Source organism: Dipteris shenzhenensis, chromosome 27, assembly GCF_047967505.1.
Source record: "Dipteris shenzhenensis isolate YYH24624 ecotype China chromosome 27, Dip_SZ_1.0, whole genome shotgun sequence".
Classification (NCBI taxonomy): domain Eukaryota; kingdom Viridiplantae; phylum Streptophyta; class Polypodiopsida; order Gleicheniales; family Dipteridaceae; genus Dipteris; species Dipteris shenzhenensis.
Genome location: NC_141622.1, coordinates 41,922,511 through 41,942,683, shown reverse-complemented (window position 1 = coordinate 41,942,683; position 20,173 = coordinate 41,922,511). Strand labels below are relative to the sequence as shown.

Genomic DNA, 20,173 nt, shown 5'->3' with positions numbered 1-20,173 from the left:
GTATAGTTCCAGCACCTTCTCCTCAACCTCGACAGGGTGTTGATACAGTTCCACCTCTTCCTCGATCTCAACAAGGTGCTGGACAGTTCCAGCAACTCCTCCTGGACCTCGACAGGGTGTTAGTACATCTCCTACACATCAGAGCGCTCTTGCTTGACAGAGTGCTTCCTTGGTACCTCCACCCACTTCCATGGCACCTACTGTCCCTAGATAGCTTCCAGTTCGTATGCAGCCTTCACACCCTCCAATTCAGGAGGCCGCCATCAAGGACGCCATCCCCTATGGAGCTTTGGCTATTCCCGTTCTCGTTGCTCCCATTGATGCCGCACATCACACAGTTCAGGACGTTAGGGCTCCAATTGCAGCCCTAGCTACATCTTCTCCCACTGACTCAGTGGTAGCCCCTCTCCTTAACCAGGCCCTTGATATTTCTCCGGCTAGAAAGGCCCCCGCAGCTTTTGAGGATCATGGCACTTCAAAGCAGCCCCTTCCCTCAGCTCCCCTCTTGGATAGAGGGAAAGGGGTTCTGTACACTATTGATCTGCTTCTTTCTAAAGGGATTCTTCGCACCCCTATGACAGGTTTGGTTCACACGAACTCTTTCGCAGCCCTGGCAAATCTCACAGACTTCCCGGAGGAGGGCTTTGTGCCTTCAACATTTGGTGACACAGTGGCTGGGGTTCTTGTTGACAAGGTGTATTCTTCCTCAGGTGGACGAGTACTTTCCACAATGGATTTTTCTCCACTTTGCTCCCTCCCTCACTCATTGAGCACGAGGTCTTCCCCCATTGAGGGATTTATTTATGCCACCAGGTCGGGTAGCATGTTCCATGCTACTTCCTCCCGTCGATGAAGATTGTTAATTGGCACATAGAGGGACTTGGTGGCATTTCTCATAGCTACTGCAGACAGCTGATACGGAATCAGCTTCATCCAAGTGTTACTAGTGGCTCCATTGATATCTTATTCATTCAGGATCACAAACTGGATGCCAAAGATTGCGCAAAGTCATAAATTACTTTCAGATCACACATTTTGGTCACCTATTTTGGGCACTAGGGAAGGTACATGCATCTCAGTTTTGAACTCTCTTTTCCCTTTGGTGGTTGGAGACGAAGTTATCCTTCCCTGTAGAGCTCAGTGGATTTTCCAATAATAGAGGGGATCGTATGTTGTTTTGGAAGGAGTTGCTCTCTTGGGCCCCCATAGCACTGCACACAACACGCATGCACTGCAAAAAGCTGCAAAGCAAGAAAGAACAAGGAAAAACCGAACCTGGAACCAACTCCTGCTGACTGTGGCAGAGGGGTGAGCTCCTTCCTCACACCTATCCTCTATCCAAGCTCCCCGCAGGGTGCAGGTGTCTTCCAACAATCACAAGAAGAGAGAAATGAAGGTAGAGAGCGGAGGGTGAACAAGAAAGAGCTGTAGAGGGAAGATGGTTCACAGATCTGCCCCAAAATGATTGCCTCGGGATCTGTGCCTGAGTTCTCCTAAGAGAAGGTGCCAAAAGCAACAGGGAAAGTTCCTCCCGCAGCCTGCACTGGTCCAAAACAGCTCCAAAATCCACCACGCAGCGAAAAACATGTGCACAAAGGTCCAGCACAGCAAAAGACAACCCAAGGCACCTGCTGGAGGCAACTGAACACGCCCGTACGGACGTCCGTACAGTCCGAACGAAAATTTACTTCAAGTCCAAAAATGAGTTCTGGCACTTCCTAGAAGTGCATACTAGTCTTGGAACAATCAAAACAGTGTTAAAACGGCTGAAAACAGACTTGAAACAGCTCAAACAGCTCAAACACTGCACAAGAACAACTTAAAAACGTCCTACACCTCTGGGAGAGTGAGGGGAGAGAGATGGAAGGTGGGGGAAGGGCATGCATACACATGCTTGACAAATGGCACCTCCTCCTTGCCATTTGCCCCTTCATTAAAGTCCTAACCCCCATACCAAGGACAACGTTGGTTGTCCTTGGGCCCAACTTTAAGACCCCTCTTTTAAAGCCTTTGCCTTGCCCCTAGGACCTAGTGGTGCACCTAGACTTTGCCCTTAGGAACTTCTAGGAAGTGTGCACTTCCTCTAGTCAGTCCCTCACAGCCAAACCAATTAACGCTGGGTTAAGCGTAGGTTGAGTTACGAAGATACTTTACATCACTTTTCACGTCCTCGTGACATACCCTCCTCTTGAAACAGCAAACTATCAAGTTTGCTGCTATAAACATAAACCACCAGTAATGCTGATATGGTCTGGGAGAGCGCGCGTGTCCATCCATATATCAATGCATCATCCGTGTGGAGTGACTAGTACACTCATCATAGAAGTCCAGTAGCGGATGTATTGTCAGCAAACAATACCTCCGGTGAAACATATAGTGTCACCAAGCAACTTCTAGACATCGTGAGCATGTCTGTTGACAAGGGGGTGGAGGAACTACACCCCTCTTGAGCATCAGGCAATGCTCCAGACCTATGCTCTGCTGAGCCTGAAGGAGCTACAACCGAAGGCGGCTCATAGCACAACAACTAAGTGGACTACACCACTCTGAGTGAAATCTACTAGTTCACTCGCCTCCAATAACTTGAACCACACACACATGGCAAGAATGGATCCTAGGAACATAGATCCCGGTACTCGATATCCTTTCAGACTTGCATCACCGCAAGCTGAATCGGTTCAGCCAATCTATGCTAGACTGAAACCGGACTTCAGTTTCCTAAAGGGCTGTAGACCATAACTTGCATTGCATTTTCATTACTCACAGCCACATTGCATCATTTCCAACCACTTAACTTTAAACAATACCACTTAGAAACAACTTGAGAAATAATTGGATGGAGGCTAGAGTGCCCCTGCTCAATGGAACCAAGTACAAGACACCACACTGGCCCTAAACACTGGCACCCCTTCCGGTATTTATTTATTTCTTTAGGAATGAAATTGGTACATACAACAAGGGTTCAACCTTGCACTGTTCCTCTCTGCAAATCCTCTACTTGTCTTCAAGGCATCTAATCCCAGTGCACCACTAGAATTCCCACTGGCAAGGCATATTCAGGCATTCATTTCTGATCTGACACAACTTAGAGGCATTCAGGCATCCAAACTATTGGCAAACTGAGCTCAAGGCAGCCTCAAGGCTATCACATGCATCCACACTGTCCTTAGGCCTTCCACAAGATCACCCTTGCCTTTGGGTGCTTCTTAGAACCTGTTGGAGTCTTGAAAGGACTGCACACAAGACGCAAGCACTGCAAAAAGCTGCAAAGCAAGAAAGAACAAGGAAAAACCAAACCTAGAACCAAATCCTACTGACTGTGGCAGAGGGGCGAGCTCCTTCCTCGCACCTATCCTCTATCCAAGCTCCCCGCAAGGTGCAGGTGTCTTCCAGCAATCAGGAGAAGAGAGAAATGAAGGTAGAGAGCGGAGGGTGAACAAGAAAGAGCTGTAGAGGGAAGATGGTTCACAGATCTGCCCCAAAATGATTGCCTCGGGATCTGTGCCTGAGTTCTCCTAAGAGAAGGTGCCAAAAGCAACAGGGAAAGTTCCTCCTGCAGCCTGCACTGGTCCAAAACAGGTCCAGAACAGCTCCAAAAACTGCACAAGAACAACTGAAAAATGTCCTACACCTCTGGGAGAGTGAGGGGAGAGAGATGGAAGGTGGGGAAAGGGCATGCATACACATGCTTGACAAATGGCACCTCCTCCTTGCCATTTGCCCCTTCATTAAAGTCCTAACCCCCATACCAAGGACAACGTTGGTTGTCCTTGGGCCCAACTTTTAGACCCCTCTTTTAAAGCCTTTGCCTTGCCCCTAGGACCTAGTGGTACACCTAGACTTTGCCCTTAGGAACTTCTAGGAAGTGTGCACTTCCTCTAGCCAGTCCCTCATGGCCAAACCATTACCACACTTAACCATGGTTAACCTTGGGTTAAGCGTAGGTTGAGTTACGAAGATACTTTACATCACTTTTCACGTCCTCGTGACAAGGCCCTAGAGAGCCCAGGTGCCCAAGCTGGACACCCGTAAAGGACCACTGTTTATACGAGCATGGTATACAAAAACTTTCTCATTTCCCACTTCCATAAGTGTGCCTTTCTGCACTTGTTTTGGAAGCTATATAAAGCTTTCAAATCTCCCAGGATTCTTCTTTCTATACATGCATTCCACTAATATAATGCTATAAACGCTAATTCCTTGCTGAAGGTTTTAAGAAGGTCTTGTTGTGATTACACGATCATATTACCATTGCATGTTACATTTGTATCAAAGCTTCGATCTATATCTAGCTTGACTACCGCGAGTGTATGGTTGCGTTGAGATCCGGAAAGGACACACAATCAAGCACCATGGAAAGTTCGGGAAAATACATCAAATTTCAAGACTATGAAGAGGAGAAAGACAACCAGAACGCTTCCGCCAAGTGCTCAAGAAATGATGGCAAATCTTCTGGAGCAGAATCAGGTCCTCCTACGGGAACTCGAAAAACATTCATCCCAACTAGAAGAAAGCAGAAGACAGCTAGACCAGACAAAACAACGTCTGGAGAAAAAAGAAGTAGAAAAGCCACTGGAAGAAATAGAAACTACAAATTTTGAAAAAATGCTCTTAGTGATGCATGAGGAACGCAAGAATGAGAAAGCACTCCGATGCGCAGAGCTCGCCCGAGTAGAGAGGCAACAAAAGCTAGACCGAGAGGCGATGCTTCTCCAACACAAACAAATGTTAGCCACTATGCACGCAAATTTAAGCGCGGCAACAATCACCGCCACGGCTTCGTCATCGACAAAGGTAACACCACTCATCGGGTCCACACCAAATTTTGTTTGTTAAGTATGATGTGGACCATTCCGCTATTCTTCAGTTCACTCATCAGTTCGTAGCTCATTTTCTGTTAGCACGGATTCAAGATGAGCAAGACAAAGTCCACCTAGCAGCCCCTCATCTTATCAGTGAGGCGATTATCTAGTGGCAAAATTGAGCTAGTAAGCATACGAACCAAACAACTTTTAAGACGAATTTCATTTAGGTAACATTTGTTACCGATCTCAAAGCCCGTTTTCTCCTGCCGCAGTGTATGCTTAACTTGGACGATGAGTTTTCTCGCCTCTCCCAAAATAGTTTGCATGTCTTGACTTACGGTAACAAGGCCATCACTCTGGCGCAGCAATTGGGTGTGTCTGAGAGCGATAAGATGAAGCAATTCATTTGAGCATTGGACACTAACATTCGTTTTACCATCCAAAACTTCGATCCGTCCGATTATTAGCGAGCGTTGACTCTTACCCATAATCAAGAAATGATGTTGAACGAGGGAAGCCCAAGCAGGTCCAAAAGGATTTCAAAGCCCCGCAACATTCAAACAACACAACAAGTAAGGATCAAATAAGGACAACCAGTACCGGATCGCTTGAGAGAGAGAGAGTGTAGGTAGCAAAGTGTCGCACACGTCTTAGCCATCACGTCAAACTTTGATAATAGAAAAAAGAGAAGTACAAGGTACAAGTACCTAGACCTAGGACTAAGTCTCCTAGGTGTCACATAGGACTAAGTGTCCTATAGTCCTATGGGGCCTAAAAGGCACTAACTCTACAAGTGCTTATATTTATGCCTACAAGGCACATACCATGGCCTATAGGGCATCACTAGAACCACCAGAAGATGGCCTACATTTTTCGGCACTGGGCAGCCACATGGCCCTCTTTGCCGCATTTGAAGCATTTATCCTCTTTCCTGAAAGTTTCAATCTATTCAGGGGTAAAGTGTGGTCTTCCCTTATAGGGCTTTTGTACCTGGTTTCCCCTCGGCTTCTGAGGCTGAAATCCCCTCTTCTGAGCCTTGGGAAACTCTCTTGTTTCAAACTTGGGGGTCGCTGGCTTTTTATTCCCCGGTAACCCTGCCTGTAGTGAAGGCACACTAGTAGGATCCTGCATGTACATGAGACTAGCCGCATTGGCTGAATGCATGATATCTGATATTTCTTTAATATCTTTAGTGTTCACGTGGGCGCGTATCTATGGAGTGAGTCCTGCCCGGTACTTCCTGAGTTCAATCTTGTCAGAAATGTTCTTGAAAGGCGAAACTTGTGAGTATGCGTCCCAAAATTTCTGATTGTAAGACTCAACTGTATCTTGTGCTTCCATATGAATGCTCTCCCGAAATTGTTTGGGAATAAACTGTTCATAGAATGTTGCTTTCTTGAAGTCCTTCCATTTCCTGGGGGCTACATAGTTGGCTGTTTTAGCTATCCACCATGCACCATTTTACGAGAGCTTCAAGCTCATTCCAAAATGGCAACATGCCACTTTTCATAAATCTTGACTAAATCCTATTACATGCCTCTATGGGCTATTTCTGGGATCTTCGTAGCACTTGGTCACACTGGTGGCCTCTGAAATACTCGATACGCTCCAAATTGCTTGGGTCTTTAGCCCCTCATACTACCTGCAACAATTAATTTAAGCGCACCACCATGGCACCCATTAAATGTTAGCGCTTTGCATGCAAATAATAGACTGTGGACTAATTCTAGTCACAGGTGGGTGTCCCCAATGAACAAACATGTGGACAAAACATAGAACACAATTCTTGGTTGACCCAACTCAGCCCTCTTGGTCGTAATTAAGGGGCTTTGACCAATGGTCGTGGCGCCTTAATTATGGCCAAGTCTCTCCAACCGAAGCTGGCACATCTCTTCAACCAAAGTTGGCACAACTTGGTTAACTGTAGTTAACCCTCTTGGTGCATGTCAAGTCTCGTTGATCGAAGTCAACACTTTCTGACCGCAGTCAGTTCTGTGGTTCTCTGATTAACCGCAGTTAACCCTCTTGGTAATAAACCAAGTCTCCCCGATCGAAATCAGGCTTACTTGATCAGAGTCAAGTATCTTTGACCGTAGTCAATTCTTTGACCATTAAAAGAACTCTTTGACCATTGAAAGAACTCTTTGACCATAATTAACACAAATGAAATCTCTTTACTTATGATAAGACAAATGGTCAACTGTACTTTGACTTAGAATATTTACATTGTGGTGACATCTGTCCGTTAGGTTGTAGATAGCCTCTTGTAATGTCCGCTTTAGCCTTCTTATCTGGAGTCATCTTTGGCTTGGGCTCCCTTTGACCAGAAGCCTATCGGTCTTTCTTATTACAGTGGTATCAGAGCAACGTTTTAGATTCGTCTCCTGCACCCGGACTTGTATCAGCTCCCTTCAGCTTCACTACCCCTTCATCTGTACAGTCGTACAGTACAGCCTCAATGTACCTGCGCCGTACAACCGTACGATTCCATAGTGCTCCGCTCCGTACTACATACCTACACTGTACAGCCTACACACAGGATCTGCATCACCGTACAGCCATACAACAGGCACCGTACCCATTTCGTACTGCTCTCCGTACCTACGCCGTATGCCATACATCTTTTGTAGAGACGTACGGAAGGTCTTGTAACTACTTCGTACTGCATTCCGTACTTCCGTCGCCGTACAACCACGTGGGAACGTACCTACATCCGTACGGCCGTACATGTTATTCTGTACACCAGGCTTCCGTACAACAGACGTATCTACTCCGTACATTGTACCTGTGTCGTATATTGGATTTCGTAATGCGCTCAGTACTATCCGTACAGTGGTACTTGTCCCAAGAGTACCGTAAAAGCTTGGCACATGTGAAGTCTTTTGCAAGGCATTCTCAAAATTTGGGGCTTTTGTGTTGGGAGCTCAATTTCAACTTGCGTTTGGGACAGTTTGCAGTTTAAAGCCTTGAGGCTATACATTGGGTCAGATTTGCATACATTGGGTCACATTTGCAAAAATTTCAGCAAAATTTGGGGCTTTTTTGCATTTGCCCCCTTTTTGGCCTACTTGCCCTCAATAAATTTGGGGCTTTTGCCAGATTTGCTGTCTTTGCAGTGAACATTGCTTGCCACAGTCACATTTGGGTCAGAAATTTGCATATATTTGCTGTCATTTTTGGACAGCTAGCTTTTTGCAGTGATAGCCTTGAGGCTTTTGGGTTTTCAGGTCTCTTTCAGGCCATCACATTTGCTATGGCTGGGAACAATCAAGATTTATTTGGAGTTCTCAGCTCATGATGGGAGCCCACCATGTATATCACTCTTTATCAGCAGGCTGTTGGATGCCTTATTTATTTATGTCACACCAGACCTGACTTACAGTATGCAGTATCTCAGCTCAGCAGATTCATGCACATGCCCAGTTCACAGCATTGGCAGGCAGTGAAGAGAGTCTTTAAATATCTCAAAGGCACTCAGGATTTAGCCCTCTTCTATGGTGATCAGGGTTCACTTACCATGCATGCTTACACGGATAGTGACGATGTTCCGACACCAGAGTGTCACATACTGGCAATCGTTTTTTGCTTGGCAATTCATGTATCTCTTGGCTCAGCAAGAAGCAACCAACAGTTGCCACATCTAGCTATGAGGCTGAGTACAAGGCAGCTTTCACCGCTACATTGGACTGTGTTTGGCTTCGACAGTTACAAATCTTGGTATTCGCCAAACATCCTCCACTATTGTCTACACTGACAGCCAGAGTGCTTTGGCCATTGCGCGTAACCCAGTGTTTCATGCGCGTACCAAGCATATTGAAGTTCATTATCATTATGTTCGGGAGCGGTTGTCAGCAAGAGACATAGAGTTGTCCTATCTTCCCACAATGGCTAAAGACAGCTACAAAAAGCAGAATGACATTATGAATGGAAAATTGCAGCAAGGCAATTATGCATCCTCTGTTTTCAGCAGGATAGACTTAAAGAGTCGCTGCCACCAAGTGAGGATACAGCCTCAAGATGTGCATGAGACAACGTTCCGCACTACTTTTGGGTTATAAGAGTATATGGTGATGCCTTTTGGATTGAAAAATGCCCCAGCTACTTTCAATAGGATGATGAATCGTATCTTCCGGCCCTACAGACAGTTCACTTGTACCTTCTTCGATGACATAATTATCTTTTCTAAGTCCGAAGAAGAGCACAAGGAACATCTTGCTATAGTGTTTCCACAGCTGAGAAATCATCAGCTCTATGCAAACAGCAAGAAAAGTGAATTCTTTCTAGAAGAGATCCATTACTTGGGGCATATAATATCCAAAGATGGGATACGGATGGATCCAGCAAAGATCCGCGCCATTCAGGAATGGCCAGAGCTGAAAATTGTGCATGAAGTTCGAAGTTTCCTAGGCCTGTGTTCTTAGTACAGAAGATTTATCAAGCATTTTGCGGATATAGTCACTCCGCTCCACTCCACCATCTTACTAAGGAAAATGCAGCTTTCAAATGGGGAATTCCACAAAAGACAGCATTCCATATTTGTATCAGTCATTTGATGAGGATTGTGATGCTTGTGGGGAATGTGTTGGGGCTGCATTGCATCAGAATGGTCATGTAGTGGCTTATGAGAGCAAGAGACTCTGGGATGCAGAGAGATATCTTGGAATCTATGAGAAAGAGTTATTGGCTGTAATTTATCCCATCCATACATTGAAGCATTATCTTTTGGGTGCAGATTTTACAGTTAAAACAGATCACCAAAGCCTGAGATACTTTTTGACTTAGACAAAGCTTTCCGAGAAGCATATGAAATGGGCAAACATGTTGTACCATTTTCAGATTGTCCATACTCTAGGAGTTCGGAACAGAGTGGCAAATGCCTTGTCCCGAAGACCCCAGGTCAACAACGTGACTATTGCTTATCATCAGGACCTGGAAGACATGAGGGAGCAATATGCTAATGATGCAGATTTTGGTGAGATTTTACAGCAAGTACAAGAGGGGCAGTCCACCAGTCACTATTCCCTGAAAGATGGGTATCTAATGAAAGATGACTGCCTATGCATCACCGAGATGAAGAAAAAGATTTTGGAGGAATGCTATGCACCTCCTTATGCTGGGCATAGAGGAATTACAGCAACAACTCAAAGCACTAGAGAGGTATTTATTTTGGCCAGGGATGCAAAAGGATATACATCAGTTTGTCATAGAATGCCTTACCTATCAGAAAGTGAGATATGATAGACGGAAGGCACCTGGCCTACTTATGCCTCTTCCCGTGCCTCAGGCACCGTGGGAAAGTATTGCAATGGACTTCATTTTTTATTTGCCAAGATCAAAGCCAGGGAATGATGGGATTTGGACTATCATTGAGAGATTCAGCAAGCAAGCTCATTTCATTCCAGTTCGTAAGATCATAAAGGCAGATCATATGGCTAAGCTTTTCATGGCACAGATCTTTAAGCACCATGGTATGCCTAAGTCCATTGTCAGTGATCGAGATCCCTGAATGACCAGTCTATTCTGGAGAGCTATGTGATAGAGTTGCTAGCTGTAATCCATGCCATCCATACATGGAAGCATTATCTTCTGGGTGCAGACTTTACAATTAAAACAGATCACCAAAGTCTGAGATACTTTCTGACTCAGACAAAACCCTCCAAGAAGCATATGAAATGGGTAAATATGCTATCAATGTACCATTTTTAGATGGTCCATACTCTAGGAGTTCGGAACAGAGTGGCAAATGCCTTGTCCCGAAGACCCCAGGTCAACAATGTGACTATTGCTTATCATCAAGACCTGGAAGACATGAGGGAGCAATATGCTAAAGATGCAGATTTTGGTGAGATTTTACAGCAAGTACAAGAGGGGCGGTCCACCAGTCACTATTCCCTGAAAGATGGGTATCTAATGAAAGATGACTGCCTATACATCAGTTTGTCACAGAATGCCTTACCTGTCAGAAAGTGAGATATGATAGACGGAAGGCACTTGGCTTACTTATGCCTCTTCCCATGCCTCAGGCACCGTCGGAAAGTATCGGAATGGACTTCATTTTTTATTTGCCAAGATCAAAGCCAGGGAATGATGGGATTTGGGCTATCATTGATAGATTCAGCAAGCAACCTCATTTCATTCCAGTTCGTAAGACAGATCATATGGCTAAGCTTTTAATGGCACAGATCTTTAAGCACCATGGTATGCCTAAGTCCATTGTCAGTGATCAAGATCCCAGAATGACCAGTCTATTCTGGAGAGCTTTATTTGATAATATGGGGACGAATCTGAATTTTTCTTCTTCTTTCCATCCCCAGACAGATGGTCAAAGTGAAGTAGCAAATTCTACAGCATTAGATATGCTGAAATGCTACGTGGGTGACCAAGGTTCAGACTGGGAAAAGTACCTACCATTGGTAGAGTTGGCTTACAATAATACAATTCACAGCTCTACACGGAAAGCCCCCTTTGAGGTCATCTATGGGAAGGTGATTCTGCCACCTATCCTAAAGACCAAAGATGAAATATTTGCAGCTGATCAGTTTGTGAGAGACCTCCAGACAGCTTTCAGCCAAGTCCGGACAGCAATTAAATGGTCTCGAGAAACATAAAAGAGCTGCAGATAAGCATAGGACACAGTTAAATCTCAAGCAAGGGGATTGGGTACTTTTGAAGTTCGACACAGCTAGGCTCCGCAAGTTTAAAGGCAAACAGAAAGTTTATGCAAAGTTATCTTCCAGGTACTATGGCCCTATGTATGCGAATCTCACTCAATGTCTTGCAGAAAAGACTCAATGTCTGAAAATCTAACTCAATGTCTTGCAGAAAAGACTCAATGTCTGAAAATCTGACTCAATGTCCTGCAAATGTGACTCAATGTTCTCCAATTTGTCCCAATGTATAGCAATCAAAAGAGAAATCGCAGACAAAATCCCCCCCCAAAAAAAAAGGGCCTCAAGGCTTGCAACTGCAAAATTAGGACTTGTGTCCACAAAATGACTGCAAAAGTGCACCTGTCCCAAAGTATCAACCTCAAAATGTAGGCTTCCCAAGCTGTTGAAATGGCTTGAGAAGATTTCAAACAGTAGAAGGAAGATAAGGAGAGCAAAAGCCCTCAAAAGCCACAAATTTTGAGAATACTCTGCAAATGATTTCACACGTGCAAAGGCTGTAACAAATCCCGGAGCAAATACAATGCAGGTACAACGTACGGTGAGCTGTATAATTGTACGGATGCAGAGTACGCTGGCTGTACGAAATGTACGACGAAGGTACGAAATCCAATGTGCAGTTGTACGGATGCAAGGTGTACGGTTGTACGGAGACATGTACTACACTGTACAGTGTACGAAAGATGTACGACATCAGTACGGATACATGTACGCGAATCCAATGTACGGTACAGGTACAAAGCACGGATAGTGTACGAACCAATTACAAGGCCTTCCGTACGCCTGTACGAAAGATGTATGACAATGTAGTTTCAAATCTGTATGTCTGCTCATGTACATTGAACGGCTACTCAGATACGTTGTACGGAACACATGTGCGCTCACACGTGCGGGTACGACGTGGCAAGTACGGATTGGGTACAATACCTTCCGTACGCTTGTATGGAAGGTGTACGGCGCAGTACGGACCTGTATGCAGGCTTTGAGTACAATCGTCCGTACAGTCGTACGGAGTGTACGGAAGGGGGTGGAGGGAGTCCGGGGGCAAGAAGACGAGTCAAGCGTGGCTCTGATACCACTATAGGATCGATGAATAGAAAGAGAGAGAAAGCAAGGTACAAAGAGTCGATAGAGTCTACTGTCACGTCAACTAGGATAATGAAAATAGAGAGTACAAGGTATTTGTACCTAGACCTAGGACTAAGTGTCCTATGTGGCCTAAAAGACACTAACACTACAAGTGCCTATAATTATGCCTACAAGACACATACCATGGCCTATAGGGCATCACTAGAACCACCAGGAGATGGCCTACAATGGCCTTGATTAGAGCTGCCACCAGGCTGCCTACATGGCACTTACGTGGAGCCTCACTTAGGGGGCTAGTTGGGCCCTCAACCCCCTACATTACCTCCAACCAGCCAGTCGGCCTAGCCCTCCATGGGTCGGCCAATTTAGGGCAGGGGGGGTCCTATATATAGGGCTCCTCTCGACCCCATTTCATCATCTCAGTGCACAATTGGGCAGTCACCAGTGGAGGGCTTTTCTCCAGTAGTTGAGGAGATTTTTCCCGAGATCCTATGCCAGTCTCTCTTGTTCTCTCGTTTTCTCTTGTGAGTGTTTATTGTTTTCTCTCCGTTGTTGCTCCGCACCGCTGCCTTTTCACATTACCTTCCTTGATCGGCCTTTTCTTTTGTTCCTCAGTCATGGAAGGAAATGGCGCCCATCCAAGACGTGATTGGCTGTTTACATTCAATACAATAGCCTTTCCCCCCTTATTTAAGGGTTTATGTGTATTCAACTTCCTTTCAGCTATTTCAGCCTATTTAGTGAGGTCTCTAAGAGTGGTTAGGTTGAACATTATCATCAACCCGAGATCATGACTCTTGCATGTCAGGTGGTGAAAATCAAGAAAAAGTTGCCCTTGATGTGATCTATGCGAGCATCTGGCTCATGAGCTAGCGGCTTCCCTTGCAGATGATGCAGACCTTGCCTAATGCCTCAGACACTCTTGTATTAGTGGTTCAAGATTCTGCTATCAAATCATCCCCATGCACGACTCGATCCACAACACGCCTCTAGTCGAAAACATGCCCCAAAACTGATGGTTCGATGCTAAGTGCCTAGAAATGACAGCCCATCTCATACGCGAGCAAGCTTTGGGGCATTTGATGAAGTCTGAGGCACAACGGATGTCAGGACCATATTTCACGTCGTAAGAGGCAGGATTTCTCTCACGTAGGTTGAATGATGTGATTCGTTCCTTTCTCCACTATTGCATGGGAGCCTCTATCTCGGGGGAAGCCATCCACCCCAATCTGGCACACATACCATGCTATGATGTCCTAGTTCGTGCACCATCTGTTTTGTCCTTGTGCAGGGCCACCACATCGACTTTATTTACCACAAGGAATGCATGGGCTGCATTAGGCCGATTCCATAACAGGAGAGTCTAGGACCATGAGGACTCTGCACATGGACAAGAGGTCTGGTCTTGATATTAGCATAGATGTTCAACCATGTATGCTATGGCTTTCCCCCTACTTGGAATACCGCCACCATAGTACCAATACAAAAAACAAGGGATCCCATAAATACTTGGAACTATTGCACTCTCATGATTGGACACACACTAGCGAAGATTTACGGTCTGTACTAGAGAGAGAGAGAGATTAGCACCCTCATAGAGGCATAGGGATAGTGGGCTTTGAGACATGCTAGATTCCGAAGCACTCTACTCTAGACCACAACTTCATGCTATGGGCCATTCTCGAGGAGGCCAGATCGAGATCTTAGAAAGTATATGCTTCCATTGTAGACTTTCCCTAAAGTGTCCTTATCATACGAGATCAGGGAATTGTGTCAAAATCCTTCCTGTTATGTCTGAAAAAGCTGAATAGATCACCCAGATGTAGATTCTACTAGTGTCAAAAACACGCATTGAGGTGCCTCATTGGAGCCTCAAATGAGATATCTAGATGCGTGTTTTTTTACGATCATGCATGACATGTGGATGGAAAACGAGAAAAAATGCATCCTTGACAATGAAAATAAGATCTAATGGGCACCATACTTTTCATGGGAATTAAAGTGGATAATATTGAGACCCTACAAAGTACGGTGTCCATCACATACTTACATGTTTGAATGAGACACCCCGATGCATGTTTTTTTAGCCTCCTACATGACATGTGGTGGAAAAGAAGGAAAAATGTGGTCAAAGTGTATTTGAACATAGGTCGAGACAAGGGGATCAGAGCTTGTGTCTGGTGTAGCAGTCCAAATAACGAATGCCAGGGAGGAATGGTCAATGCCAAATTGGGGGGAAGGGTCTACAAAATTGTCCACCCTATGACACAAAGGCTGGGTACCCCATCAAATAGTCCACTTTACTTAATTTCCCACCATGTGGGAAACAATGAACCCTTTGGATAACGGCCATCTTTAAAGGCCATTAGATATGATCAAGTCATGTACTGCTCTAATCTCCAATAGATGACGTCCATACCCTATCACCTATGGTGCTTCATCTTAGGTACTCTGAGGGGTTCCGATCGAAAGTCTAGTAGGCCCACTTCTCTACTCCCGGTGAGTGTGTTGAAGTCACATAGAAGGAGGATCCCCCCTATCTAGAAAACTCCATGATGTCATTAAGTACCGTCTCATATGTGCTATGGCCCTCCGTGGTAGCCTCATGCGCATAGATGATGTATAATGAAAAAGTATCATATTGCAATGGAAATCAGCAGTGCGGTGGCATCATTTGTCTGAACTCGTATCCACATGTGTCGCACTATTGGCAATATGGGCCTTAGTGTGTGGTCCAAACCCCACTCGTGGTACCTTGGTAATAAAAATGTATTAGAGGGGTATTGGGTCCCCTTGATGCGCGGTTGACACAAGAAAGATTAAAAGGGAGAAATCCCATAAGCATGGGATAGTTACAAGAATCTTGGGATATAAAGAAGGGTTTGAGACCCTCCCCAAAATCCCAGCCGGCTCTTTTTGGGTAGTGGGGAGACTTGTGTGGCTAAGAGGCAAGGGAGTGGGACCCCCCGTACTCGGCGCTCCTTGTCCCATGTGGCAACATTTCTAACATGGTATCAGAGCAGGCAGCTGGCTTGCGGAGTGTGGCGTGAACACGTGGCATCTACGCGATTATGGTGGCGGCTGACACTAACTGTGTAAAAAACTGTGATGGCGGCTCGAACTGTGTGACGAACCGTGTGGCCGCTTGAAAGGTGTCAAGCTAATTCTGAAGGTGGCAGCTGGCATGGTAAGTGATGACTTGCATCAGTCTGCGTGTTGTGATCTATCCAAGATTTGAGAATTGACCAGCCAATATGTGTGGGTGGTCATCATATTAGTCTGATCCGGTGAGTGGTCAGAATTTGTTGATTGGTCAAGTTTGTTCGTGGGGTTAGGCCCATGGGGGGGTGTTGGCAATATGGGCCTTAGTGTGTGGTCCAAACCCCACTCGTGATACCTTGGTAATAAGAATATATTAGAGGGGTATTGGAGCCCCTTGATACACGGTTGACATGAGGAAGATTAAAAGGGAGAAATCCCATAAGCATGGGATAATATTAGGAATCTTGGGATATAAGGAAGGGTTTGAGACCCTCCCCATAGTCCCAGCCGGCTCTTTTTGGGTAGTGGGGAGGCTTGTGTGGAATCTGCATGCTCTCAGAATGCATACTTGACATGAATGATCAACAGTCAATTGCATAATTCAAAAAACATTGTTATGTGCTTTCTTGGATTCGGGCCCATCTGCAACAAGCATGCCTAGCCTTTGCACATATCCATGCTCCTTTGAACCACTTCAGCGAGGACTGAAAAACAATCTACATGTGTGTAATGTAAGTGCAGCATAGCGACCGCTCCTTTGCATTGGATACTGTAAGCTCGCTGTCAATGCAGGACCTATGAAATCTCACATGAAGCAAGCCATCGAACTGCAAAGCAGAGACAGCTAACATCCATCACCAAGATGCAGGGAGTTCAATAAAGTTAGAAAAGAGAAGTAAGGCATTGAGCTATACAAGATACTCCAGAAGCAGCAATACTTTACAATTGTAAGAAGACACATCTACCTCAGGCTCCCTTGCAGAATCAGAAAAACGACTACCCCTTCCCATTGGAATAATTATATGCTCAAACGACTCAAAGTTGAAGAAGTTAACATTGAGGATGAGGGGAGTGGGACCAATTACCACATCCACATACCCCAAATTACAATCCTATAAATAAATGGCCTGCCCTGTTAGCAAAACACGGTCATTAGCTCAGGGGAAGGCAAACTGTTCAAATTGCAAAGGTAGCTGTATTAGGGTCCAGCATGACGTTAAAACTTGTACAGGACTGTACTAGATAAATATATTCCTTTGTAAGACTAGAATATATCCAATCATACAAATTCAGATTTTTGTTGTTCTAAAGTCCAAATTTCTACATTGAAAAAAAAACTATCCATTGCGGCTCCTGCACCCGCATAAAACATTTCAATATAGTTGAACAGCTAATAAGCATGTCCGCTGAGGTGACAGAAAAATATACCTTTGTAAGACTAGAATATATCCAATCCTACAATTCAGATTTTTGCTCTTCTGAAGTCCAAAATTCTACATTTAAAAAATTTTAGCTATTGGGGCTTCTGCACCCGCATAAGATATTTCGATATAGTTGAACAGCTAATCACCACTTAGACAAAAATTCAAAGAATTTGCATGTCCGCTAAGGTGATAGAAAAATATACCTTTGTAAGACTATAATATTTACTATTGTACAAAATCAGGATTTTGTTGTTCTAAAGTCCAAATTTTTACATTGAAAATTTCAGTACTAGATAAATACTTATTTACATTTGTGAAAAGCTCTTAAGCATGTATTCACTCTTCAGGCTTCTGAAAAACAAGTGGTCAAATAGAAAGGACTTGCTCTACACTTCCAAGAGAGAAGTTAAAATATGAACTGCCATGGACCTTTTTTAAAACCCAAAGTACATGACGAATTAAATCAAAGGCCAAAGACATAAAATTTCCTCTTACCATAGGCGGCAAGCTAAACTCATCATAATATCTTTTGATTGCCTCTGACAATTCCAACACTCCATCTGACCTCGCATATAGAGACACAAGATATTCATAATCCATCTAGCATATACCTACAGAACCAAATTTTAGAAAACAAAGCATTATTTTGTCAAAGAAAAAAGAGATCAGCTTACTTTTTCTTGCACAGTCAAGGACATAGTCCACGCTCACTTGATCTAGGTCAATGTCATCTAGAGATACAGCTCCAGGTGGCATGACCACCTTCCTCAATATACTTGCCGAAAGAAGGAAGCTTAAAAGCTCATGTCGATCCCGACGATAACGCTGGAGCATCTCCAACTCAGAAACCCTACAAATAAGAGACTCTGCGGGTCTTTAGAAACCCAATATAGCTGCTTATGCTTGGGCACTGATGACAACATAAGTGTTGCTTTGCTTGCTAAGTATGTCTTCCTTTTGTTTTTCGTAAAAGTTTTTGTTTACCTCTTTTTTCTTCTCTTTCATTTTCCCTTTTATTTTCTGTGTAGATTTTTTGTCTTTAGAACAACAATAAATCTAAATTTGTATGATTGGACTTATTCTAGTCTTACAAAGGTATATATAAGTGTGTTGATAGGGTAAATCCAAAAACCAATAGCCCATTGAAATAGAAAGGTATTGGAGAACTAGCTATTAGATGAAGAAAATGTTGACCGCATTGTTGGGCACAGAAACTCATTAATCTCTCTCTCTCTCTCTCTCTCTCTCTCGCCCCCTGACCACAGTTAGTTCACTAACTACGGTTAGTGAAGGATAAGGTTTTGTCACTTAGACAAAACCTTCCCCTCTTCTTGTATTCCTCACTTCATCTATTGCAAACTTACGTTCAGCTCTTTGCTCTCTCATATTCTCTCTTTATTTAACATTTGGTATCGGAGCAGCAAGACCTTGCTCCTAGCTTTCTGCCTAGCTCCCTGCTCAACAGCTCCCTACCCCTTGCCCGCAAGCTCTTCCTACTCCCAGCTCCCTACTCGCAGCTCCCATTCGTACAATCTGTACGGACTGATTCCATACAACCGTACAGCCCACGCTTTCGAAGCTCACGCTGCCGCTGTTCATACAATACCTATGCCAGCCCGTACACCTGCGCCAGCCCGTACATCTGTGCCACCATACATTCGCCGTAGAGCTGCACCTTTCGTCCGTACTGTCTGCATTCCATACATTCGAGCCGCTGTACATTTGTCGTGCAACTGCGCCTGTCTGTACAGCCACACGTGCAGTCCGTACCTGCCATTCGTACATGCAATAGCACCGCCATCCGTACACTGTTCGGCCGTACTGTTCTGTACATGCTGTCAGCGCACCGTACAGGTATCCGTATACCGTACAGATTCCGTACATCTACTGCATTCCGTACATTTGCAGCAGTCCGTACTTCATTCGGTGCATTTGCAGAACTTCTAAACAGGTGGTCTTTGCAAGGCCGTTTTGCCCAGAGACATTGTTTGACTGTAAAATTTGGGGCATTTTGCATTGCAAAGGTCATTGGTCTTTTGCAGGTATCTCTGTTTGCAGACAACTTGGGACCTCTGAATCATTTGCAGGCACATTGCAAGTTTGGGGCTTTTTTGCAGGAGATATTATTTGCGTGAAATTTGGCTCAATTTCAGCTCAAAATTTGGGGCTTTAGTTTTGCACTGTAATTTCTTGCATCTTTGGGGCTTTCACGCAATTTGCCCTCTTTTGGATGCAATTTCCCTGAAGAAATTGGGGCTTTTGGCATTCTTATGCAATTTGGCAATGTACAAGCATTTTGAGACTATTGCAGGCAATTTTGGAATCATTTTGAGTGACATTGCAGACATTGGCAAATTTTCCAGTGTTTTTTTGGCAGATTGAGAGCATGTGCAAAATAATTGAAGTGCATTATGAGCCTTTGACAGGCTGTGACATTATTTGTCACTGTGGACAGATTTCTCTTTGCAGATTTTACTTGTGCATTTTATATCCCAGGAAGGGATTTCACTTGGTCAGTCTGCTGTATTTTTTTTAGAGTATCTAGTGAAAATGGCTCAGAACAACTCCAATGAAGTGTTCGGGGTTCTCACACAAGAGGATAAGTTGGATGGCACCAACTATTCCTTGTGGAGTTTCATGGTTCGCAATATCTTGGTTGGCAAACATCTTTGGGATTATGTCAATGGAGATGAAGCAAGACCAGATACAACGACTACACCTCTCACTCCTACAACTGGAGGTAGGGGTAGAGGTACCAATGCAGAACAGGTGGTTGGACCAGCCGCTCCAGGAGCTCCCACAGCAGAGCAGAAAAGATGGGACTCTAGAGATGCACAAGCTCTTTCAGTAATTTCTCTTTCTGTCAAGAGGTTCATTATACCTCATATTCGGTCATGCAAGACATCTATGGCAGCTTGGGAGATACTAGAGAGTATGTTTGCAGCAAAAAATGATGCCAAGGTTTCCTTTCTGAAGCGAGAACTTTCCCATACACATATGGAGGAGGGAGATTCCATGAATTCTCTCCTCACAAAGCTTCAGGACCTCAAGGATCAATTGCTGAATATTGATGAAGTCATTCCGGATTCAGAGATAATCACCACCACTCTGAACTCTCTTCCTGAGTCCTATCCCAGTTTCCACA

The 20,173-nt window shown here is 44.5% G+C and overlaps 1 protein-coding gene across 4 annotated transcripts in view; it reads right to left on the bottom strand.

Annotated features, from left to right (window-relative positions):
- The window catches only part of LOC147884317 (plant/protein (DUF810)), a 219,391-nt gene that overhangs the window by 175,069 nt on the left and 24,149 nt on the right, over window positions 1-20,173 (bottom strand). For 3 of the 4 annotated variants that reach the window (XR_015543641.1, XM_087398321.1, XM_087398322.1), the window contains exons 2-3: window positions 17,703-17,878; window positions 17,524-17,588 (exon numbers count right to left, since the gene is read on the bottom strand). Coding sequence is in view for 3 of the 4 variants with exons in the window: in XM_087398321.1 (XP_087254447.1) it covers window positions 17,524-17,588; window positions 17,703-17,878 (241 nt within the window). In the remaining variant the exon portion in view is untranslated. Of the gene's footprint in view, window positions 1-17,523; window positions 17,589-17,702; window positions 17,895-20,173 lie in introns of all 4 variants that reach the window. The other variant, XM_087398323.1, reaches the window with a different exon arrangement.